Source organism: Zootoca vivipara, chromosome 6 (assembly GCF_963506605.1).
Source record: "Zootoca vivipara chromosome 6, rZooViv1.1, whole genome shotgun sequence".
Classification (NCBI taxonomy): Eukaryota; Metazoa; Chordata; class Lepidosauria; order Squamata; family Lacertidae; genus Zootoca; species Zootoca vivipara.
The window spans coordinates 38,386,393-38,412,497 of record NC_083281.1 but is presented as its reverse complement, the minus strand read 5'-3'; the positions used below and the strand labels follow the sequence as shown (position 1 = coordinate 38,412,497).

The window sequence follows — 26,105 nt, the reverse complement described above, 5'->3', positions numbered from 1 at the left end:
GCCCATGGGTCGGGCAGAATGAGGAATGGTTTTTTCCCTACTGCTCCATATTGTTTTGCCGACAAACCAATAATAAAATTGTTCAACTGCCTGAGATTTCGTCTGGTCAATTTGGGAAGCCAGTCATCCACCTTACATTTCTGCACTTCCCATTTGTCATTTTTCTGTCAATTTTCTTATCAGACTTCCTGTGATTATAAAAGTGATGGGATATTTGCACATGTGCAGGATAAGAAGCCTTTTTTGTGTGTGTGTGCAAATTAATTATCCAGCAAGAAGCAAGAGATTGCACCATTTGGAGTATCAGGTAACAAAATTTGCCTTTATAGAAGAGGCTACTTTCTACATACACTCACACATGCATTGCTGTCCTCAGTCCTAACAAGCATGGGGCATTATTAGAGTTCCAGCTATGCCAAAACATTTTACACATCATGTGTCAGTGAGGAGTGTGGTCATGGGAGAGGTTCAAGGGCCACACAGAGTTGCTTTGAGCACTGCATGTGATCCCTGGCCTGAGATGCCCCAAACCTACTATTAGGCATTACAAGTATAGGCCATCATAAAACAACCACATATAAAAATTTAAAATATTTACAAATAAACATCCTTGTAAAATATATGAGGATTTTCATTGGGATTTCTTCCTGCTAAAACTCAGCAACCCTTGCAGTTACTTCCGGGTTAATGTCAGACAGATAGAACCCAATATTTTCATTTTGCCATTATGTTGCACTACCCAAAAAAGGGGATAGCACACATTTGCGTAGCTGGTTAGTAGAAAAGGATATGGTGTCCGGCACATTCAAAGAACATCCACAATGTCTTATCATTTCTGGGGATGTTTAAATATCTGCCCTTGACGAAAGCTGAGGGGAAAACGTTCTGTTGTATTTTTAAACCATAGAACTTGGGTTCCCCACCAAATTTAAAGAGATGCAAAAAAATCAAAGAATGAAAGTATTTGATGTGTCAGAAATACTGTCGCTGGGGACAGATTTATTTATTACTACACTTTCTTGGAATACCAAAGCTGTAAACAAGGGGAAGTTTTATACAACCTTTGAGAACAGAAATGGGTCAAAAGGGAGAAGGAAAGTCATGTCACTCTTAACATGAGACAGATGTCATCTGCGCTTGGCATGGAAGCAAGTCACTGGGCGGGGGGCAGGGACTGTGTCACTCACTTCCCAAGCCAATTCTTTCTTCAGCATTACTCAAGGGATTATACATCTCATGCCATTATTCTAAGCCAGTTCCAGCTGTCGGCACTTGAGGGGTGAAAGAGTGCGATTAGTGGTTCGGTTGAAGGTGTCCACCTCAGGCACAAATTTTTCAGCAGGGATCGTCAGCTTCCTCCTGATATCCATGCACTTGTTATCCAGTGTCAGGGAGTTCAATTTGAAGACGATGTTTGCCTGGATACGGTCCAGGTGTTTGTAGAGAGCATCCAGAGCATCCCTGAGGGAAGAAGCCAAGGTAAGTTGAGCAGGGGGTTGCCTCCATTTGCCTTTAAATCAAAGCAAGTCCTTTTTCCTTTGGTGTGGTTGGTGGTAACTGGGAGTGGGGCAACACTGATTTTCCATTGCAAGGATCTCATTAATCATTTTTCTATCAGGTATAAGCAGGGCTGGATTTGGGTTCGAAGAGGCCCAAAGTTACTGAAGGTAATGGGGCCCTTTATATGTCCAGCTGTCCTTTGTCAACAACAAATTGTTGCTGTTTTTTGTGTTGAATGTAGGCACCCTATATATAGAAATGAGCAAACCAGTGATATTTTAGGGAGCAGGCTAGCAGGCAGGGCCCATTATTTACATCATAGGAGCCTACACAACACAAAACAATGTTGTTGTATGTAAGCTTTATTTTATTTGCTTTTTATCTTATATTTTGGAAATGTACATCCAGGTTTTCTTTTCCTTTAATTTTTTTGTGGGGCCCCAAGAGAGTGGGGCCCTAAGCTATAGTTTGTTTAGCTTATACATAAATCCGGCACTGGGTACAAGTTACATTTACAATGGCAGATTATCTTGGAGGAACAAGGATCTGTCTCCCCATGGCAGGGCCTCCCTGTAAATTGTGTAAGGAACCGTTTTCAGCCTAAGGGCCGCATTCCCTTCTGAGCAATCTTCCAAGGGACACATGGAAGAGTAGTGGATGGGATAAGAAGCAAATGTGAGGGAGCCACAAATGTAAAATTTGCCTTTGTAGGCTAGTTACTACATACTCCATCTATCCAACCAAGCAAGAGGCATTATGAGAGTTTGGGAGCATGGTCCAGCCAGGCAAAAGCTTTTGGAGTGCAGTTTCCATCATCCCCAACCACTGGTTATGCTAGCTGGAGCTGATGGGAGCTAGAGTTCCAGAACATCTGGAGGGCAACAGATTAGCCACCCCTGGTGCAAAAGAACAGACTACAGGGAAATTGTGTCTGACTTCTATGGTAAGCTTATGTATTATAAAATACATGCGAAGTCTTGAATTTATTATTGTGGACTTCCTCCTGGGCCCAGATATTGACAGGTCATCCCAGGCACTGGAATCCAGGAGATGCCATCTTGCACCTATCACCTAAGGATCATGCACAGAGCCCACTATTTTGACCTAATCATTACCAGCCTTTGATATAATGCTGCAGTGTGAAAGGCACATTGGTGCCGCATCACAAAATATTTGGGGATTATGCTCCTAGGCTGTATAAAATCAGCTTCCCATGTTCTGTTTTCACTCATATATCTAGGCAAAATAAAAAAAAATCCTTCAGTAGCACCTTAAAGACCAACTAAGTTTTTATTTTGGTATGAGCTTTCGTGTGCATGCACACTTCTTCAGATACACTTGAAACAGAAGTCAGTCCCTTATGTATATATCTAGGTAATCTTAGTGAACAACCATGGCCTCCTGCAATCTAGGCAGCATAATCATATATCTAGGTAATCTTAGTGAACAACCATGGCCTCCTGCAACCTAGGCAGCATATGCTGACCCAAGGCCACAACTTGCAACCGATGCTTACTTAAAAACAGCCTATTCCCTTTCTCCATTGAATTTTGATTTTGTTTTTAGGGAGGTACATACTGTAACTGTGCCAGCTTCTGATTCAGACAAGCAATGGTGCCTTCCAGCTGATGCACCTCATCTGTCAGTCCGTACTGAGCCTGAAAGCCAAGGACAAGAAAGGGACGTCAAGCTTCAATACGTCACAAATGGTAGCTTTGTCAAGAAAAGATTATTACTCCTGGGTTAAACTGTCAGCTCCTCTTAATATTACTGCTATGGTCTGGCTTCTGCAAAGAAGCCCAAGAAGCTTCAAGGCTACGGCTTATTATTATTATTATTATTATTATTATTATTATTATTATTATTTCTATACCACCCTCCAACTGAGGATAACAAGCAGTTTACAATATAAAAACACAAAAATACATTACACAGTAGCAAATAAAAGGAATAACACACACACCCAGCATGAATGGACAGGGGTGGAGCAGTAAAAACCTCCTGCAAGCAGCCTTTAAAACGTGCTTCATGCCTTCTCTCTGCCTTGCCTTGCCTCTGGTGCACAAGGCTAGCAGTCACTCCTGTCTGCCCACAATTTTTAAGCTTACAGAGCTAGAGGTTTGCTGTACCTGGTCACGGCAAAGCTCCGTGTTGGAGCGGTAAGTCCGGGTCTCCAGACGAGTATGAGCCAGTTTCAGATTCATCACCTTTGCCCGGATGTCATCCTCCAGGCGCCTGATGTCCTCTTCCATTTCAGCAATTTCTTCTAGGGTCTGAAAAAAAGCAAGGACACCATGGGGAGAGAGGCTTAGAATTGGTTGCCAATTCAGGAGGGGCACATGCAATGGCAGAGCTTTGCATGCAGGAAGTCCCAGGATCAGTCCCCAGCAGCATCTCCAGGTTGTGGGATAACTGCCCTGAGACCTCCAGGTATAGGGCGGTATATAAATTCAATCAATAAACAAACAAACAAATAACCAACCAACATGCTTAAGTCTAATTAATGCATGAAAGGGTTAATACAATAGAGTAAGCTCTCCTGCTCAACTTAGCTACTATGGCTCATCTTTCTTGGGGAAAGGGCTGCACTGACACATAACCAGGCCTCTGACAGCCACGTGACAAAGTGGGTGTGACCCAAGTATGAAAGTGTGGCAATAATTGTGGTTCTCAAGGCTGCCTTCCAAAAAAGGGGACCTGCAGAAGCAGTCAGAAATGGAATGGAATACTATTTTTAAGGGAAAATGTATCACAGACAAATTTGGGAGAGTTTGGGGCCCTAAAAAAAGCATTTAGCAACAAAGTGTCACAGTGAGGGACTTACAGAAGCAGCTAGTAAAGACTCGTCTGAAGACAGCCCTGTATAGAGAAGTTTTTTTAATGTTTAATGTTTTAACATATTTTTATGAATGTTGGAAGCTGTCCAGAGTGGCTGGGGCAACCCTGTCAGATGGGCAGGGTATAAATAATAAAATGATGATGAAGAAATAGGCTGTCCCTAATTTCATCAGAGAAATGTTGAAGGGTCTGAAGTAGGTCATGAAAAAAGCCTCCCTAACCCTCCTTCAGGCACCGGAAAATAAAAGAAATCCCCTCCAAGACTGCGGATGATAACACTCTGAATTGTGGAAGAACCTTAACATAAACCCTTCACATCCGAGGGAGACTCTGCACTCAGAACAGACATTATATATGTGCAATTTATAAAAAAAAATCAAAAAATGTGCAGGACAGATCTCCAATGCCAGCTAAAGACTTACATTCTTCTCTTGCCACCTCAGCTCATCAAGAGCTTGCTGCACTTCATGAAGCCTCTTCCGGAAGGCAAATTCTGTGGCCACGCGCTGAGCTTCTAGTTCGTTCTCAGTCTAGAATAGGAAACACAAATGGTCATAGCCAGAGGGGGGCAGGGAGGGGCAAGCTGCCCCCCTAAATCAATAAAAGGAAATAAAAATACATCGCTAACTGAGGTTCTGCCCCCCACCCCCAACCCAAACGAAAGGCCTGGCTCCTACTAACAAAAATCATGGCTATGCCCATGGAAACACATATAAAAAGTTAGGCCACTATCATAGTTTAATAATTGCACATAGATTGAGAAAGCCATCCCTTTGCAATGATGTATACTGGCTTGGCAGTTGGCCAAACAGATTTTACAGGATTTTGAAATGTAGATGGGCACAACAGGTTTTAGAAAGGAAAAAAAGTTGAACAAGTGTATATGCCACAAACAACGATTCCTCTTTCAAACCACTTTTACTTCTCAAAAAACAAAATCCCAAGTTGCATCCAGCAAAGTTGTTCTATTAGCACAAGGACTACTACTTGCACAGTGGAACTTTCCCTCCTGCTCCCTCACAATGAGCCCCCCACATCTGTTCCAGGGATTCCCCAACCCTCTGGAGCAGATTTGGGGAAGGGGGTGAGTGAGAGAGGAGAGGGAGGGGGTCGTTCCATTGCACAGGTGATTGCACAGGTGAAGGTTGTTGGAATAATCAGCCTTTAATTAAACAGCCTTTCCCCCTTTCCTCCTTGCTTCTGCTGGATCCAGTAAAGGTTGGTGATCCTGAGCAAAAAAAGTTCATTTCAGCAGTATAATTTTAGGCTGCAGGGATCCATCTAGTTGCTGCCATTGATAAATCATTAGGAACCAGAAAGCTTTGCCAATGAATGCAAACCACTAAAAGATCTTCCAGTAGATCCAGATCAGACGTTCAGTAGATTACTTTGAAAACAAATCACCTTAATTATGGATCTACTCACAGCCTTTGCCAACCTGAAGCCCTCGAAATGCTTTGGACTATAACTCCCATCAGGTGGGAGGTGTGGTACTTCTTAGGACTGATGGGAGTTGCAGTCCAAAATACCTACAAAGCACCAGGTTGGCAAAGGCTGCTCTATAACATACAGTAATGTATCTTCTCCATCAAGAGCCTTCCTAGGAGCCAACAGGAAGCCGTGTGGTTTACCTGGGCAATGGTGAGGGCCATGGCTTCTCGTAGATCTGAGGCTGCTTTCATTTCTGCCTCTGCTCGATCCTTGTTGTATGTTGTGATCCGATCCCACTCCTCTGGAGTGAGAGTTCTACAATAGGCAGAAGGAAAAGATGGCCTGGTTGTGAGAATCAGTTTTTCACACACACTTTCTCCCTGTATTGCCTTGCATATTTTTAAACTGTGTGTCTGTAGCTTTGGAAGCCAATGGTCAGAAAAGAGCATATAAATAAAGTTTAACTCACCCACCCACCCATGCAGTGCACTTAATAAAAGCACGCTAAGCTACCAGTGTGCCAAATACTTCTTCTGCATTTTTTTCTGACCATTCTCCATCAATTAATGAGGAAATAAATGACATTGGGGAAAATACCAAAGAGGATACAAAATTCAGTGAAACACTTGGGGTTTTGATGTACTTCCCTTAATTCTGAGTGGGCAAGCGGCTGTTTGTATGACTGAGTGCCCTTCCCTTCATTCTACAAATCTTCTCTCCGGCAGTCTGCACTCTGCAGCACACCCCCCCCCAACCTGCATATCTGTCCTTCCTGTAAACCTCATGAAGTCCTTGGCTGGGCTTTCCTCTAAGAACAGAAGGTAGGGCTGTTGCCGCTCCTGGGCGCTGCTTGGTTGTTTTAAAAAACGAGACTTTACTTTTAAGGAAATCATTACAGAAAAAGTAAAGGTAGAATGACATACTTTTTAAGAAGATAAAAGGAAGCACTTTTTAAACAATATCGGTGAACACATTGATTGCAGGTGCTTGGTAACTACTTTCACCAGTTTCCTACACTTCAATAAAAGCTGAGGGGAAGACATGATGCTAACTCCGCCCATGGGAGAAGGCCAAGCAGCTGGGGAGGCTGCAGAGGGTAGGAGAGATGTTTAATGGGAAGAAAAACACATCCCACCACAACCCACAGTTACCTCACAAGGATGAGACCTAATTCCAAACCTACCAAAAGTGTGAGGAAATTATAAAGCACCCCGCGAAAAAGGCAGAAAAGCAAAAGCCTCTTTTGTGAGAGAGGGGCAATTTCAATAAGTTGCAGAGTCATTATGGGGGCTCAGCATAGGCCTCCAGTTGTCATGGCACACCCTGCTCTGGGCCTCCAACAGGAAGGTACAGCCAGGGCACTAGGGAAGGGGCACCTCAGTTGCCACATTCTGTCTAACAGGAGGACTGGCCCTGAGATGAAGGTGGAGTTCAAGACCTTTTGATGGTTGTTGCGCAAGACACAACCTTACCCAATCGGCACTCGGGTAGGATTGACTTTATAGGAGATATTTGGAGAGTTGATATTGAGGGAAACACAGGTCCGGTCAATCTCCACGGCTTCCGTTTTCCCTCGATGGGCAAAGTTCAGCTGCTGGCGGGCTTCCTGCAACAAGCTATGAATGAAAAGTGGGGAGGGGGAGGCAAAGGGCAGCCATGAAGGGATGCAAGAGAATATTCAGGTGGAAGTCTCCAGATTTATTCCCCTTTCATTTTGTTTAGCAATCAGCAGTTAAAACTCCCATAAATTGTTGGCAGTGCAAAAAGCCTCCCCTCTGTAGCAGAACATATTGTCACATGATGCCATGAATGCTGAACGCAGAACACGATATACAACTGTAGCTGTGAGACTTGTAGTTTAGTTTGCCTACAAGACAAAGTCCTTGTATCACTGCTAGAACTTCTTTTAAGAAAAACAGGAATTTATAGTTACAATTACAATCTCCCCAAATCACTTTAAATCTAGGATTGTGTAAACAAGACAATAAGATGCTAAAAGGGAGCTGAACATGATGGGGAATGAGCCCCTAAGTAATTAGGGGGGGTTGATTATCCCATTTCTTTCTCTGTCAAATAAAAGAAGTTATAAACAATGCAATGGCCTTTCTCTTGGGTGTGTAATACTAGATGGCGTTTCAGTTTGCTTATTTTCAACTGACCAAATATTAGCAAAGATATAAAAGGTGTTCTACAAGATACATTGATATAAAAGGTGTTCTACAAGGTGTTCTACAAGGTACATTGAAAAGCTGTTGCAATGTGGGAGCCTGAGTTGTCAAATGTCCAGCTAAATTCTAACATCAGCCAGTAAATTTATGATTTTGGGTACTAGAGATAATACTGTTCCAGTGATTCTTAAAAAGTGTCCCCCTATTGTTTTAGAATTGCTTTTATAATATATAACCCTAGAAGACTTTTCAAAAGGCAGGATATTAACTGACAGCACAATCCCAACCAAGCCAACTCAGAAGTAAATCTTACTGAATTTAATGGGGCTTACTTTCAGTTAAGTGGGGTTAGGATTGCAGCCAAAGTAAGTAAATAAATGAAGTATGGCATGGCTTACAAGGTTGGTGCAATTATTACAGAAATAATGTATGTGATGCTCAAATGTGTTGGAAATTTGAAATGCACTGTAACTACAAACATCTAAGTATTGTTATGCAGTGCTTTTTTTCAGAAATGGCCCCTCATTGCCTCTCCCCCCCCACCTGCCTCCCTCACCCCCAACCCCCCCCCAATGTGCACCCTACAAGCCCTTCCCTCCCTCACGTCTCCCATCCAAAGTCTGGCTATATGTCATTCTGCACCATTAAAACAAGTTCTTTGTGCCTCCCCCGGCATCCCACATTGCACTTAACTCAGTTCGATGCCTCAGACACAATTCCCATATGTCGTACTTTACCACCAAATCTTTTGACTCACCAGAGCTGCTCAAAGGCCTCGCTCACTTTCTGCTGAAGATCTTTCGTAGTAGCATCAATCACCTCCACCTCTTTGTGCAGCTCTTCCTCGACAGGATCCTTCACCACATCGATGTCTCGGCGACTTTCCCGCAGAGTGAGATTTTCAATGGCCACATCCAATTGCAAGTTCTTAGCCTGCAGGGCACGCTCTGCCTCCTCCTTCATCTGAAGGGAAGAAGCAAAAATAAGATAAGGGGTTGATCTCCCCTTCCCAACTCCGTCTGTGGACATCATGTCAAGTGACATAAGTTTGCTAATGAATCAGGTTTCCAATGGGAATGCTTTGCAGGTGGGCCAAGCACGTTCTGACACATAGAGAAGAAAGCTGGGTTGCTCAGCTTTCATCTCAAAGAGGTCACTGAATTTCCTTCCATCTTTAGCGTCACAGAAACCATTGGTTACATGCCATCTACTGCACAGAACCACCCAAACCACTTTTTCAGCACACCAAAATTGAGTTGCGTGACCTTTGCCCTTCACTGCGCAATTCATATTATTCTTTCTTCTTTGGCGATCACTCATAGCCGAGTAAGATTGTCTTCCATGCACACGCTTTTAACAGTGAATCTGTAAGTGCACATGCACGCACACTCAGCCCAGATAAAAGCATGAATAATCCTTGCATACCACAGAAATGCCAGCGGCCTCCGATGACCTTCATTCCAAGGAAGCCAGATCCAGGGCATGTGTTGGGACCCCCTGAGACCTCCCACCCCTGAGAGACTGGGGTTCACCTAACAATAAGTTGTGTGAATTGTTTTCATACTTCTGCACACTATCCTGGAATCTCCTGGTGAAATTCAGTTTAGGAACACCATAAATGAGTAAGTCTGCACTACATACTTGAGTCAAGGCATAGATTTCCGCGTCAATGTCCGTGAGGCATTTGTCCAGAGTTTCCTTCGCTCGGTTGACGACTTCGATCCGCTCAAGAAGGCGTGTGCGGTTGTCATATTCATCCCATTTTGTCTGGAGAGGAGAGAGGCAATGGTTTCAAACCCCGCTTTCAGAGAGGGCACCAGCAGCATGGTTCTTACAGGAATAAGGAAGGCTAAGCTCAAGACTGCCTTTCCTTATCTTGACAAGTTCCTGGCCCATTCTTTAGACATGTACATTTCACACAGACATGCTAGCGTGGAAATTATTTGTGAACAACCTTCCCTTGGTTTTGTGAGAAAAGGCTGAAGCTTCCTTCACTCTACCTTCTCCAAAAACAACAACAACAACAAAACTCAAATGATAAAATTTCAGTTACAATTCAGGATGAACCAATATGCCAATTTTGGTTCCTCATAACTTCTCAATTTGTATTTCTGCTCTGCCTATTCAGCAATGACCCCATGCCCTCCTCGCCCCACCCCACCACCATCTCCAGATTTCGGACCCCAAATTATCATTTTAGTTTGTTTGCTTTTATTTGGAAACACAGAAAAGAAGCTCAAATACTTGCCCACCTGGTTATTTGTTTCATTGCGCAGGACCCGGCCCTCCTGCCTGATCTGGTGGGATGCCAAGCGCTGTCGCTCAGCATTGGTTGAAATGAGGTCAAAGTGGGTGCGCCAGTCTGGAAGTGTGTACCTCTGGCCGGGCTTCACACTCAGAGTAGCCATGGCAGCAACATTCTAGGAAAGACAAAAATGAAGGAGACACATTCAGAGATACTGGACTCAGGGGCCAACATGCTTGCTCAACACATAGCAGTCTGCTATGCATTACACTTTGTTTTTCTGAATTACAAGCAAATGTGTTTTTTTTTGGGGGGGGGTGACTGTGACTTTTATTTTGCTTAACAAAATTTACAGACTGCTTAATAAACAAAATCTAAACAAACAATAAACAAAAGCTTGCATAAAATAGTAGAAAATACTAGAAAAAAGCAATCAAACTTAGTCAGGCTAGCCTCCTGCCTGGTGAGGTGATAGCCTTGGTGATGAGCTATTAAGGAGAGCAAAGGAATGGGCTCTGTGGGAGATGGCAAATGGGTGGATAGAGCCGCCTCCCGCAACCCACATGGGAGTTAGAAGGGAAAAGCCAGAGGTGAAAGTTGAGTTTTAGTAGTGATGTGAGCTAGAGGAAAAAGCAGTAAACTGGAGAGAGAGTCAGAGCAAATGACTTCCAATGTCTCAATTGAAATACCTTTGGTTATTGGGGGTGGAGTACAGGGGTTGAGGACACTTCTCATCTGTTTATTTTTATTTACTAAACATAGGTCAAACAAAATTCAAAAGAGCAAAATCAGTTCTCTATCCATTTAGGGCAGTGCAGCTGATGCAAAATTTCCTGGAAAACACGCATCCTTGCTTTCAAACTTTAAAATGTTGCAGAGGCTAAAACTACTGCCATATTCACTGACCTCTTTCCATCTACCTCTTTTCAGTTGTCAATATGTACATTTAATAAACCTGTATAAAGAGGGTTGGGAAGTCTATTGTCCTTCAGACATTGTTGGACTACATCTTCCATTATCCCTGACCTTGGCCATCTGGTTGTGTGTTATGGGAATTGAAGTACAACATCTGGAGAGCCACATGCTCTCTACCCCTTGCTATAAAATTTGTGACCCACTGAGCCAACAACCCTCGTTTTGCTGCCTAGCGCATGCTCTTTTTTTTTATTATTCCTGCCCGTTCCTCAATGCTGCTCATGATGGCACACATTCTGTTATCCGATCCCTTTTATCCTAACAACAGCCCTGTGAGGTAGATTGGAGCAAGACAGCAAGAAAACCAAGCCCACATTTACCCTATGACAATCCAGAGCCGAGTACGGATTGGAACCCATAGTTCATTAGTCCTCGTACAAGAAAACCTCTACACTAATCTGAACCAATTGTGGACAGCAAAAATGATGTCCAAACTGCTTCTTCTCCAGAGGGGAGCATTTTCACGTCCATAGAGATTTCAAGGGGGCTCCCTGTAACTCTAGCTGATAGGTGATAGCATATCTTCAGAGAAGGTTGCTGTAACTTTCACAGGTGTCAAATACCTGATGTCATTATGATGTCCGGTGACTGACAGGTGGCTGGCCCCACCCACCTGCAAAGTTTGTTCTGGTCTATCCCACCGGGCAGGTCACAAAAGATATCTGATGGGCTGCTTCAGGTAGGGGTGTGCCATGGTATTAAAATCCAGGGAGAATGAAGAAAAAGTAAAACCTCTCCAAACTCTCTCTGCTCTAAAGAACTATGCCTTCTGCTCCTCCTGCCTAAGATTGGTGTGTATTCTGCAACAGCCTGCTTATCCCTCCCTGTTAATGTTAATGGCAGCTGACGAGGTTTCTTCTCCCACCCTGTTCTATTTGCAAAAAAAAAATTATTTAAAAAATCACACACACACAGTCTAACAGACAGCAACATGTAGATGTTTTGGTAGGGCCTGTGAGGAAGGAGGAGGAGGTGGTGGTAGCATTTGTTTTTGCCAAAATTTATCAGCCTAGCCTAATGAAATGTTGTTACTGGTAGGAGAAAAGGAGGGTACTCTGCCCAGTAGGAAAAGCTGCAGGTTCAGATGTGGAAAGATTTCGAAAGAAATTACTGAAGACAGAAGTGGGAGGTGACAACGTGGATGCAGAACACAATTTTGACTTGCATAGAAAGAGATCGATCCCCAACAACAACTGTCTCTGCCCTTCCATCATCAACTCACCACTCCTATTCTCCAGGCAGGCAGTCCTCCTCTCGCATCCGCTTCCTACAACTGTTCTTCTGTGTTATCAGCTTGGTTGCTAAGCACGCTTTGTGCCTGTTGCCAGGCAGCCATTCTCAACAGAAGCCAATCAGAAAGAACCCCCCTCCAAGTGTTTACAAAGGGGGCGGGGGAAGCCATGGCAACCTGGAGATCTGAAAAAGAAAAGGCTTCAAGGGCTGATGAAACTGATCAGATCACAGAATAACAGGCTGGGTTACTCTCACCCTGCCCATCCGACTCAGAGGTTACAACAAGGAGCAGTGGATTTGAGAGGGGCTCAGGGCAATAAATGCCTCCCTAAGTGTCTCTGGTGGGTTGCCCCGTTGTCTTGGTTTAATCTTGCATATGTGTTTTCAAGATCAATGGAATACACCTATATAGCATCCCTCCCCCAAATGTGTTCTTCTTCTGCAGGGCTAGTAAAGAGGGAATAGTTTTTCATAAGTAAAGCCTATATATTTTTCGTAAGTCCTATATTCCAGCAGTGAAATCATCTTCTACCAAAAGAAAGAATCTTATTAAATTAGGCTTTTCTAGATGGGTTGCCAGAGAGGAACTTTAACAAGGATTCATTTGTTGGCATCCATCTGCCTAGAAAGACAATGGAGTGTGTGTCTCCAGAGGTGAAGTCAAACTGCTGTTTTAGCAGCACCAAACTGACCTCCCCAAGCCTGAGCAGTGGATATGGAGTCCTGGGCTGCCCAGATGACAAACCCCTCTTCTTGGGCTCACTGATGTGGTTGAAACAAAAACAGGGCAATATGTTTGGCACCAGCTCGGATGCAGGAGTCACTGAAAGGAGGTGTACGTAGTGCCATCCAACTGTCTTGGGGACTCCACTCTGGATTTGTATAGGCTTTACTCCTTAGCCTTTTCTTCTCCTGGAGATCTCCCGCAAGGCAGTGGAGGTTTAGGATCAGAGTATTCCTTCTCCTAGATGGGCTACCTTCCCAGTTGACGAGCCCCATCTGGCCCTCACTTCCCTCTACAGCACAAACAAAAATGGCCTTCTTTACCATTGGACCCACTATTGGTCTTGTCCGCTCAATCCTCCAGAGCCTGTCTTTGCATGCAGGGAAACTATCTCAGCAAGGGTTATAGACCCCATCAGTTTCCCCTCACCTAGACTATCACATGCTAACAATTTCTAGGAACCACAGGTGAGAGCTGAGTGCAAGGTGTGGACCAAAGGTGAATAACTACCAAAGAAAGAGCATGTGTCCAAAAGTACTACTCACCCTCCCCTAACACCCCATACACCCAAGGATTCAGTATTGGTACAGATCTTCAGCCCAAGATTGCTGGGAGCCTCAAGAGTCACACATGCCTTTCACACTGCGACTCAGAGCTGGCCCAACCATTAGGCAGGGCAAGACCACAGCTTCAGAAGGCATAACACCCCCACACCCCCGGTGACACCCCTGTAGGCACCCTGCCTGCCCTGCTGCCTCCACCAGAGCTTGCCCAGAATTGATGTGATCTTACGTCAAATTGGCACTGATAGCAACGGTGCTTCTCTGCCAGTAACGGATGTGGCAGGATGTGCTGTGGTGACAGAGTAGGCCGTGTTGACAGCGGCAGGAGCAGGTAGGTGGTGGTGGGAGTAGCAGCAGGGCTGGACGGCACTTCCCATTTCACCTCAAGCTACTGTGACTAATATATCATGTGTGAGCTGGGCATTCAAAAGTGTGCAATATTCCAGTATCAATGGTGGTTCTGCATTTGGGGAGGAACTCATAGTTCCATGCTAGAGGACATGCTTGCATGCAGGTCCTAAGTTCAGTCTCCAGTATTGCTAGGTAAAGGAGTAACAGGTAATGGGGACAAACCTCTGGCGAGCCACTGACAGTCAGAGCAGATAATACTGAACTAGCCAAGACTAGTCCTGCTCCAACTGCACTGGATACCAATGGGTTTCGTTTCTTGGCCCAATTCAAGCTGCAGCTCAGAACCTAATGGTATGCTCTCCCCACTCATCTGAGGGTCTTCTCTGTGTGCTCCTCCAATGGAGAGGTTGAGGGTGGCAACAGAAACATGGGTCTTCTCAGTGGTGGCTCCCTAGTTGTGGAATGCTTTCTCCAGGGAGGCATGCCTGGTGCCATCTCTATCTTTTGGCACCAAGCAAATACACTGTTATCCACCTAGGCCTTTGGAGTTTATTTGCATATTTTTAGCAGGGTGGGGGCAAGCTGGATTTGCCCTTATATGCATGTTGCGAGTATTTTAGGATATTTTAATTCTTGTATTATATCTGTCTTTAGGCTTTGTTTTTGTAAGTTGCTTTGTGTTCCTTTTTTGCAAAAAAAAAGGTGACTATTAATAATAATTAGTCTTACCTACCAGAAGCCTGCTTCCTTTGTTCCCCATGAGGAAGGATAGCAGTTATTGGTTGAACCATGCAAACAGCCTACATAAACAGCCTGGTATCTGAAGAAGTGTGCATGCACACGAAAGCTCATACCAAAATGAAAACTTAGTTGGTCTTTAAGGTGCTACTGAAGGAATTTTTTAATTTTGTTTCGACTCAGACCAACACGGCTACCTACCTGTAACTAGCCTACATAATAGTGACAGTCTGGAAGCAGTCTGTCTTCTCACCTACTCCCATTCGTGATTGTATGCAACATGTCATTTGTTTTATACATACCTTGGGGTTCTGCAGAGCAAAAATACCTTGAATGATTATTATAGGTCACTGATGCCCTGCAATTCAGTTTTCTTTTAGATTCAAAGTGGCTGGACTACTAATAGCACATGCTAATCAATGGGTGATCAAAGCAGGGTATCTTCATGCTATTTGAATAATCAACTTGCACATTCCTGCGGTGTAGGAGAAGGCTGTGAAGTGGCTTGTGAGGTGTGAGGCCAAGAAACCTGGAAAGGAAGCACTTTTGAATCTGGCCAGGAGATGCGCCCTTAAGCTTTCATGGGGCTCGTTAGCAGAAGGTGCAGGTGCACTGATCTGTGTGCTTGCTTCTGTGGCCTTACACTACTTGACTGAAGATGTATAATATGACAACACAGGTTTCTAGCATTCTTCCTCCAAAAGAATACAGATCTTGTGAAAGCATGGAACTTCCCTCCAGTTAGGTGACAGAACACAGCGAGAGCATTTCCTTCACAGTCGCTAATGGCTGTGTGTAATGCCATCATAAGAGCTTATAAATCTTTCTTTCTTTCTTTCTTTCTTTCTTTCTTTCTTTCTTTCTTTCTTTCTTTCACGAAGCAGTTTTTCAGAATTTGGTGCAACTAGGTGTAAATGATGAAACTGAAACTAGGAAGTAAAGCCTTAGACATTAAAATTTCTTATTGCTTCCCATCCCTGACAATCACCATAACCAAAGTCTGGACACAAACTTGAATTCTGGAGCAAAAGCGTATTTATTGCAGTTATTAGTGAAAGTTACACTTCAAACTGAAGCAAAGCAATGCTAAGTAATTGTTTTACTTAAAAAAAACAACCCACAACATAGAGTCCTTCCAGTATAGAGAAAGTGGACCAAAACAAAACAAAACATAAAAAGGAGTGGAATCTGTCACAGAAAAACAACTTTGGGGACAGATTTGGCTCAGGAGTTCCATGACTGAATTATGTACGGTTACATACTTGTAAGCGACAGAACATTAGACAAGAACAGAAAAGTGTAACTTCAACTGACAGATATGACAATGTGTTTTGTAACACAATGGATTGACCCCAAAAGATATAACTAGCAACAAGTCTGGGAGAAAAAAACAAACCCTGCTTTTCCAGTATTTATCTGTACCCTCAAAGTATTTTAAGGTGAATTCATAACCTAACTGGATATTCAAGACACGGTGACAGAATTTCAGAGGCACTACCATGATTTGATACAACATAACACATCAGGTTACGCTGGGAATCAGTGGTGCCCAACCCATTTGGCAAGTGTGCCGTAAATCAAAGTATGAGTAGGTATGTGAAACCAACTTCCCCACTCCCTCTCTCTCCCACCCCCAACCCCCCTACAGTGCCTGGATGTTGTTTTGCCTCTAGACCAGCTATTTTGAACTATGACTCCTATCAGCTCCAGCCAGCACAGTGGGGATGGCTGGGGCTGATGGAAGTCGTATTCCAAAACATCTGCAAGACACCAGGCTAGGGAAGGCTGGACTAGAATATTCAACAGAGGAGCAGACAGCATCACAGTGCTGGCTAGAGAGGCAGCAAGGAGTGCAAGTCCAACTATCTCAGCCAACCTGGTTTTGCTGTCCACGTATGCCACAAACTCCCTCCTGCTTATACCCTAAGTGGTATGCATGCCACTAACCATGTGCCAAGGCCATTTTATTTATGGCAAAAATTGTTATTTCTATGCAAATATCAGTCCAAGTTTTGTGTGTGTGTGTGTGTGTGTGTGTGTGTGTGTGTATATATATATATATATATATATATATATATATATATATATATATATATATGTATGTATATGTATAACATTCTCCTTTTTTTCCTTCTCCCTTGGCTGGAAACATTGTCAGAGAAAATTTAGAAAACACACACACACACAATCACACTGACAAAAAGTTTGGCAGACTGTGTTTGGGAAGTCCCTCAGAATATCTGCTTCTGTGGCATTACAAGATTGAGACCTATGAGAACGTAAGACCCCTGCTGGATCACGCCCAAGGCCCATCTTGTCCAGCATCTTACAGTGGTCAACCAGATACTTGTGGGAAGCCTGTATGAAGGACCAGAGTGCAACAGCACTTGTGATTCACAGCAGCGGGTATTCAGAGGCATCCTGCCCCTGACAGTCACTAACCTCCACCCTGTAAGTTAAGACAGTTGCAGGGTCGGGAGAAATTTATGCCACTAAAAGCAACAAGGACTGACTTGTGTGCCAATTCAAGAACGCTTGGTCCTTAAGTAGTTAAGATAGGCTTACAAGAACCATCCTCTTCCAACAAAGTGTGTTAAGAGCCAACCCAAGTCTCGCAAAGCTGATGGATATGTAACAAAGTTGAAAACTGTAGAAGATGACAGGTTGATATTTAACCAAACTGGAAGAAAATGCAAAGATAGCTAAAGTTTTGGCAAGGGCAGTAAACTTGGCGGGGGTAATGAGTGAAGGGAGCAGTGGACACGCCGCTTCTGAGTTAAAGAGTTAAGTTTCTAAAAACATACTGAAATACAGATTTGTTATATATATATGTGTATATATATATATATATATATATTTATCTATATTTTATATAAACCAACCCTCCCACCCTATCCCCAAATAGTTGCAGCTCACATTTGCAATACAAAGAGGCACACACGGTCAAGGTGGTTTAATAAGTAAAAATTGTGAAGGCTTTTACCAATGCACTTGCCATCCATCTGTCCACCCAGGAAGGCTAACTACAATAGTCCAGGTGCAACAAACCTGCTTTACTTCAGCATACTTTTGTTAAGGGGGGGGGGAGAGAACCTACAAGAACACCCAGAGATTTCAAACACATCCTATGCTTCTCTCAGAAAGCAAAATGGCAGTTCCCCACAAAGCAAGAAGTCATCAGAAATTTGCAACCAAGGGCCTTAAGCTGAAGTGCAGCACCAACATGTTCCTAGGAGAATGTGAACCTATAGCTGGCCTACAGCGGGATACAGTACTTAAGAAATGTGTCCCTGCAATGGCACACAGAATAGTGTTGACATCACCAACACGATGCCCCACACAAAGGCAAAAGGGCACCTCTGATCTGCCATGCTATGTATTTCTTATAGTGGACCAACTGCTCAGTGCAGACCTAAGCACCTCATGGACCCACAGTGAACGGAATGTCTTGAGGATGGAGCTTACATTTGTCCCCCTAACTACACACATGCACAAACACACAATGTTAATACTATACTGTTACACAGTTTAAAGTCTGCCTTATTAAGGAAACTGCTTGAAGGGTCATTTCTCTCATGGATATAGTTTCCATACAGGAATACCTTGCATATACCACCTGTCCCCTGTAACACGAGACCAACATGCATAGGTCCATGTGCAGATGCATGTGGAAAGGATGCAGTGATTGGCAACAGGTTCTCACTGTGTGTGGATGTGGCCAAATAGACATCCGTGTGCTTGTCACATGTCGCATACATACAATTCTCTTAGACAGAAGGTACCCAGTTAGCAGTCATGCATGAAAGAGCCCTGTGATCAACCTACATGTCTTCTTCCTGTCACCATGGACCATCTGTGCCAAGCCCGCAGAACCGAAACCACATCAACCCCTGCCCCTAAGTGTGGACAAACTGGAAGAGCAATCATCCAGGCCACAAGTCATTTTTTAACATGGTGTGCGGGGGGAAACTCAGAAAACTTGCCTGACCACATGACTGTGCAATAAAACATAATTTCAGAATCCATTTTAATTTTCAATGTGTATTGGGGATAACTGACATGTGAGAATGGTTGCTAATACATACTACTCAGGTCTGGTGAAATGGCAGCTTGCTGTTTAAAACACAATGGCCACTCCCCACAGGTAACCTAATGATTCTACATGTGCAAATAAATTCATACTCAAGCAAGCCATATCCAACCTGGAGTCCAAACTCCTAGATCAAGTCAAAGCTGAGCTGAGAACAAAATACAGTCTCTAACAGAGCCAATAGTCAGAAAAATTGACCCTAAAGTCAAAGCTAGAAAAACATTTTACTGGAAATATTCTACTTTAGCATGTGATGAAATCCCTTAACAATGATCCTTCATAAACTTTGATTCAAAACATTTTTGCAATTTTTGTTTCAGTGACTTAAATTGTGATCTAATTTAGCATATCTGACATGTGTACACAAAAGTATGCCACATTAATTTTATGTATTCTATAAACACATTTTCCCAATATTCAAAAGTATTAAAACTAAACCATTTTAATCAGGAGGGAAAAATCATTAACACAATTAATGTTCCTAGGGATAATCATCTGAAAAAAAAACTTAATTACACTTTGAAACTAGCATTGTAATAATTCATTGTGTTGCTTATTTTATGAAACTGTATTTTGATAAACAACATTCTCCAATACAGAGAACATTCCATGGAGAAATGTCCATGCTACATCAGAGTCCTTTCTAATGAGACTTTTTTGCTACTTGAAAAATGAAAAATCTATCATATCACAGGCTTCAAGAAGTTCCATCAAAAAAGCTGGAGATTTGCTTCTCCTAAAATGAGATATTGAATAGGTCTGAACCCACCCACCCCTCAAACACACACACATTGTTGCTGGGAGGAGGAGTAACTGTCAATAGTGCTCATGATTAAAAGTGGAATAGTCTTGCCTTCTGCTGCTTGCATTTCAGAGAAGTACAGCTTGAAACTTTTCTTAACAAAAAGCTCATTCCTTAAATGTAGACAAACAGATATGGCTAGACACAGCCAATACAGTGAGTAAAATCTTTATGTTGCTCCTGCTCAAACCTGACATTCAGCAAGCCTCTTGGCCTCAGTGCTTAAGTCTGGAGGAACAGGATGCTAGAGATATAATAGAGGAAGGTCATACTCATGTCCTGCTTGTGAGTTTCCCTGGGGCATTTGATGGAAGTAGAATCTAAACTAGATGGGCCTCAATCTGCTCCTGCCAAACAAGTCTTCTGTGCCTGCATTTTGCTGTACAATCCATCTGGACAATTCCACTAGTATGACCCAGTGTACCCATGGAATATGCATGTATTCTTCTCAGCCCCTGCTCCTTTCCTGCAACCAAAGTTTTCTGACTCTACAACAGGTCTCCTTCATCACCCTGCTCCACTATATTCACCACACAACATTCTTACAAGTCCTCATAATCCACCTCAAAAAAAGACTACCATCAAGCCGAGTGTACAGCAAGCACAAAGGCACCATAAACAAAGGAATCAGTAAAAATGAGCAACATGAAAGAGAGAAGGCTGATTAGATCAGTTCAGGTGACTACTCTGACTACATGAATTCTTAGGTAATGGACAGCAGTAACCTTAAAGTCACTTAAACAGATACCCAAAAAATTAATGGGCGGCTATTTTAAAAAGCAACCTTGTGGACTGGGTATTGGTAAACTGAGATAAATTACTTAACGCCTCACACCAAAGTCCAATGCCACTGAATTCTAAGCAGGGAAGCGGCTCAGGGATAATGCAGTTATAAAGGCACCGGTTTCTTGCTTGTTTGAAGTGCTTCCTAGTATATGCTGTGGAGTGCAGGGAGGAACGAAGCAAGAAATAGGTGCACTGTTCAAAGCACAGAATGGAAAGCAAGACAAGGATTTTGTCACCATAGGGAGGATTCTATGGTTTTTCTCCTGTCTGAGACCTGGTTTTTCTCCCAGCCTGAGACCAAGAGGGCTTTAAGCTTTTTCTTAAGAGCATAATTTGTTCCAAGTAAAGGATTGGCACAATGCTCTCCATTAGCTTTTGATTGGCTCTTGTGAGAAACAAATAGTGGACTGGGTACTAGTAAACTGGGAAAGTTATTTAATGTTTTGCAGTAAACTTTGAAAAGATTTAGTCCCGAAAGCTATCTTGAGAAAGTAGGGTTCAGCTCCCAAAGAGCACCTCTGAGTCCAGCACACTTCTGGTAACAGAAGAAAAGGTACCAGGTCAGGAGCCAAACCTTTCTGTCAGGCTTCAGAGCCAGCTCTGCAAAACTCTGCTGTATGGTTTCGGCACCAGGTCATGTTCAAATCTGCTGCATCTGACTGGCCCAGCTAGCCTGTGCCTCTCCCCTCAACATTGCACTTGCATTGCAGCAATCAATGCACATTGGAAAAGACACAGAGATGTGCACACGCACATGGGAGGGCACCGTGTTTATGGAGTGTACATATATGTTTATATGTGTATATAATATAGACATGAACACATTTTTACAAAGGAACCTATAAATGGGGTAGCCAACATGGTGCCCTCCAGATGTGGCCTCCTATCAGTCTCAGTCAGCATGGCAACTGTCAGGGATGATGGATATTGCACTTAAACATCCTGAGGGCATGACTTTGGTTACCTCTGATTATAGAAGCATGCCACACTTATCTGGAGAGCTTGGAGTGGGTAGGAAATGATTAATGTTTTCCTCTCTTGAAGCTGCAAATAAATTTTAAAAGAAAGGGAGAACAAGACATACAACAGCTAATAAGGCCAGACCTAGCAAATGGTCTCCACACAACTAATGGTACAGCTACTACTGAAGTTAAGCACCTGCGGACCTGATCAGTGCTCTAGATGGAGGATGACTGAGACCCTATCTTAAGAGTGAGGCACACATATGCTTCCCCACCCCCCCACCCCCGCTAGGCAAGCATAATAAACCAAACACAAAGTAGATTTCCTACTAAAGGAGAGCCTGCAAAATCAGATATAAGTCACCAGGAAGAAGCAACTCCTCTAATTTAAAAAGCATAGGAAGCTATGTTGGTCCATCTAAATAACAGCAGCAGCAGCAGCAGCAGCAACAACAACCCTCTGAAGTCCACAGTTCAATAAAGGTATTTATTATTAATAATTAAGGTGTTAATTAATAATAAAATAAAAATGTGTCACTTTTTTTAGACTTTGGGGTCAGTCCCAACAAAAGTATTGCGTTCAGAGGTTGCTCCATTCCCCCCTCCCCCATTCCCTACAGTTGAAAGTGCATTAGGTTTTGAAATTATTTCTATGATTTAACATTTAAAAGAATAAAAGTATTAGAAAAAGTTCTGGAAGTATCTGTAAACAAATTCTGAAGGAGACCACTTGAAATGGGACAACATCTAGTCTGTTTTCAAACATGGCAAAGTCAGAGGCACCTCTATACTTTCACAGCATAGTCCATCCAATGCATGTCTACTGAGAAGTAAGCACCAAATAGTGCAATGGGGTTTACTCCCAGGTAAGCACATATAGGATTGCAGCCTGTGACAATTCACCTATTTTTTTCTCTTATGGAACATTCATAGAAGGAATGGAAAATGTTCCCGAGGATACTTGGGCAGAAGATACACACACACACACACACACACGTATATATACGTTAAATTTTTTAATAAAAGTGCTTATAAAAATTGCAAAGGGTGAGCATAATCTGAAAAGAATCACTTTCCTTTTTCACACAGGAATAATGCATTTTAAGATTATGCATGTTATGACGTGTGTGCATCAACTAAAAAAAAATGCTTCTTCAGAAATATTGGTTTTACTCATATGCAAATTTAACTGATCAATTAATTGATTAATTGGCTGAACTTGAACAATTAATAGATTAAAAGTTGACTGGGTTGCAATTAGAGAGTTTTGCCACTGGGGTTGCATCTAGAAAGCTAGTACAGTTAAAGCCAATACCACCATGTCTTTGGAGGCAGCCTATTCTAATAGCAAGTTATTCTTATCATTTACAAAAAAAGGTATGTACTTCAATGTCCACCCTTAACTTTCCCACTGCTGTGTATTCAGTATTTTGCTCAACCCTTTTGGAATAACTAATAGTCAAGAACCCTTGTGCACATTTAATCTAGAACCATACCATATGTGCTATTAAGCTATCAGCTAGGATTGGCTACTGGGTCAAAAACAACTGAGCAACTGATTTCAGGTTATATAGTTCATTAAAAAAAAGTTAGTTAAATTAATATTAGCACAGATGCCACAGTGCATACTGAACAATTTAATACACTGTCTTTGGATAAGGTTATTCAAGAAGGGAAATATATAAACTTATATGCAAAGATTAATGGGCAGTGCACGTGTGAATTAAGGCAGCCGTCACTTGTAGTCACAAAAGCTTCTACACCTCTGGAGAGGGTAGTTGAGAAGGGATCATTCATCTTAAGTATACGCAGTCAGCATTATGGGCATGTTACATGGAGAAGCATGGTGTGAGCATCAGGTAGGCAGGATATATGTGCAGGCCACAACTCTTACTCTTTCTGATAGCCTGCATCATAATAAATGAAAACAGGCTGTTGCCCAATCCAAATAACACCCCCCCCTTTTTGTGCCAAAGCATTAGACTATTGTTAATGAACAACTGGCCTCCTCTACAATCCAGCATTGCACTGAGAGTTCCAGGATGCCGAAGACGGATATGAAAGTAGGTTTGGATGAGATTATCCTTTGCCCTGGCAGTTCCCCCGAAACCCTGGATTGCAGTTATAGCAAGAACATTATTGTAAAGACAAAGCCTGATAAACTCTTCCATGAAAACGGCAGCCAATAGTCAGGAAAAAGAGATGTTAGCACATAAACTACAGAGGTGACCAATAAGCTAACCACAAAGGGACACAAATCTTCCTTGAAAAATATTCTATTGGTACCATTAAGACCATAACTGGATTTTTTTGCAGGTGTGTGCAAGTAGTTTTACAGTGTAATCACTACAACTTTGTTATTACTTTTACAGCATTTTGCTGCTACAGAGGTGCAGTGTTTATTAGTTTTTTCCTGACTGATAAAAAGCTTAAAGACAAGACTGGCTGTACAGCACTTTTCTTTTAAAAAACAGGTTTTTTAAAATTTCAGGGCAGCAGACTTGCTCAGCACCAAAAGGCCATGCTGCAAATTTTTGTCATCAACATTTGCCATTGCAACCATGAGGACTAGGGACCTGCTTTTTACAAAAGGTTTACAGTTAAAGCTGGGATTTTCAGAATTTTAACAACTTTTAAGATACACATATAGCTTCAGGGGCACATGCTGCTTACCACAATTTCATAGTTTGTGGCCTCTGAATAAACATTTAGTGCTTACAAGTGTCCTAGGCTACTTGCCCTAAAAACCCTAAATTATCTTAGATCCACACAGTGGATTTTAATCAAGTTATCAGTACCATTATTTTCCCCAAATATAGTATGGTCCACTCTTATCTTGGTCCTGATTATTTTGGGGTGGGGTACTACACAGTACTCAACACTACAAGTGATACCATCAAGAACTTGGCGTGTTTTCACTAAATGCTTCTATCCCCCCATCACCCAACAATATACAACTTCAGAACGAAAGAAAAATCTACAGCACCATCTTCTAAAAAGGCACTTTAAGGACTGTCTTGCTTTGAATGAATAAAACCCTCCAAGTTTCAGATGGCAGAGCTACTTTATTTTTAAATAGGTCTTTATAGTTGCATACCTGCCAGAGGTAATTCAGACACAATTTTAATATGGAAATGAGACTGAAAGATGCTAGACATGATTCTCGTCTGTCAACATTTTGCCTCCTGTAGAGTCAATACTTCAGTTTAATTTTTCAAACTGTTCTCCAGTTCCCACTCCAGGGTTTTCGTTCCCCATTCCCCAGTGGTTACTTAGTCATAACCTCTTCATCAGCAAAGTCAAGGTTACAGAGAACAAACTGGCAAGTCATAAAAGAGGGTCTGGCATCTAACAACTTTGTCTCTCATCATAGTGAAATCCAAGCACATGAAAATATGATAATTAACAAGTAGGTATTAGCAGACCTGCAAATTCCCCAGGAGTTGCTTAGCTTTCCAAAAAACATAAGGGTCAAATACATCACAGGATAACTTGAAGCTGAGCATGTCTTAATAGACTCTGCTGTGCTTGAGGCAATAGTGAAAGCTCTGCCTGGTGTTTAACCCATGATGGCCATTTTATATATGCCAGACAATGCTTGAGGTTCGATTCACCACAAGCTCAATATGCATGGACAAATTGCCCTCAAGTGAAAAGGATAGGAAGTGGAAGTTGATTAAAAAGATATGCCCTGCTCCCACTTCGCAGACACACAAACAACTCCTCCAGTTGAAAAGGTAATTGTTCTACCAGTTCATAGCACTAAAAATCCATTCAATGAATCACTTACCTACCAAGTGGGAAAATCTGACAGATTCAGGGTGTAACCATCATCAAAAAGAGCTAGCAGAAAAGCTATACAACAGGAAGGTTACATGGGTGGTTAATAAGTCACAATAATTTGCATAGGGGAACACACAGGGTCAAAGGATATCTACAAGCAGATAGACTTTCAGTCTCACAGAAATATCCCAAAGGAAGCTTTGGGATGCACCCTTGCCATTATTTTTAACATTTTTCATCTAACACTCCTGAGATCTTTACGTTCTAACACAGTCTCACACACATATGTGTGAAAGATCCCAGAGAATGAACCTTTAGGTCTGATGTCTTTTAATAATGCCCCTCTTAGCAGCTGTTGCTTAGATGAGGAAGCTTGGCCAGTAGGACTCTGCATTAGTTTTCTTTGTACTACTAGGGTTTCCCAAAAGTCGTCAATTCTGCCTTTGAAAATCCAGCCCTAGCACTACCGACTTGCTGAAATTAATGGGAATTGTACCTGACAGAGAGCAAGCCCAATGGCACAAAAGGAAAGTCCCTACTTAGAGGGGCACATTATGTTGTTGTTGTTGTTTAGTCGTTTAGTCGTGTCCGACTCTTCGTGACCCCATGGACCATAGCACGCCAGGCACTCCTGTCTTGCACTGCCTCCCGCAGTTTGGTCAAACTCATGTTCGTAGCTTCGAGAACACTGTCCAACCATCTCGTCCTCTGTCGTCCCCTTCTCCTAGTGCCCTCCATCTTTCCCAACATCAGGGTCTTTTCCAAGGATTCTTCTCTTCTCATGAGGTGGCCAAAGTATTGGAGCCTCAGCTTCACGATCTGTCCTTCCAGGGAGCACTCAGGGCTGATTTCCTTAAGAATGGATAGGTTTGATCTTCTAGCAGTCCATGGGACTCTCAAGAGTCTCCTCCAGCAC

At 42.6% G+C, this 26,105-nt stretch overlaps 1 protein-coding gene across 1 annotated transcript; it reads right to left on the bottom strand.

Annotated features, from left to right (window-relative positions):
* Positions 1-979: 979 nt before the first annotated feature.
* TEKT2 (tektin 2) lies at positions 980-25,742 on the bottom strand. Its single transcript, XM_035118317.2, has 10 exons — positions 12,380-25,742; positions 10,190-10,357; positions 9,579-9,704; positions 8,695-8,900; positions 7,242-7,385; positions 5,970-6,084; positions 4,761-4,868; positions 3,630-3,773; positions 3,079-3,158; positions 980-1,461 (listed from the first exon to the last, which is right to left on the bottom strand). The coding sequence occupies exons 2-10, from the start codon at positions 10,343-10,345 to the stop codon at positions 1,248-1,250; spliced, it is 1,293 nt and encodes a 430-aa protein (XP_034974208.1). The 5' UTR covers positions 10,346-10,357; positions 12,380-25,742; the 3' UTR covers positions 980-1,247.
* Positions 25,743-26,105: the final 363 nt, after the last annotated feature.

Bases quoted from the DNA above. Each gene is read 5' to 3' on its own strand.
- TEKT2 (XM_035118317.2), bottom strand. From the start codon at position 10,345: ATGGCTACTCTGAGTGTGAAGCCCGGCCAGAGGTACACACTTCCAGAC. The intron at 9,705-10,189 runs GTGGGCAAGTAT...TCTCCTCTCCAG, and splicing joins GCAATGAAACAAATAACCAG to ACAAAATGGGATGAATATGA. The intron at 4,869-5,969 runs GTAAACCACACG...TTCCTATTCTAG, and splicing joins TGGCCCTCACCATTGCCCAG to ACTGAGAACGAACTAGAAGC.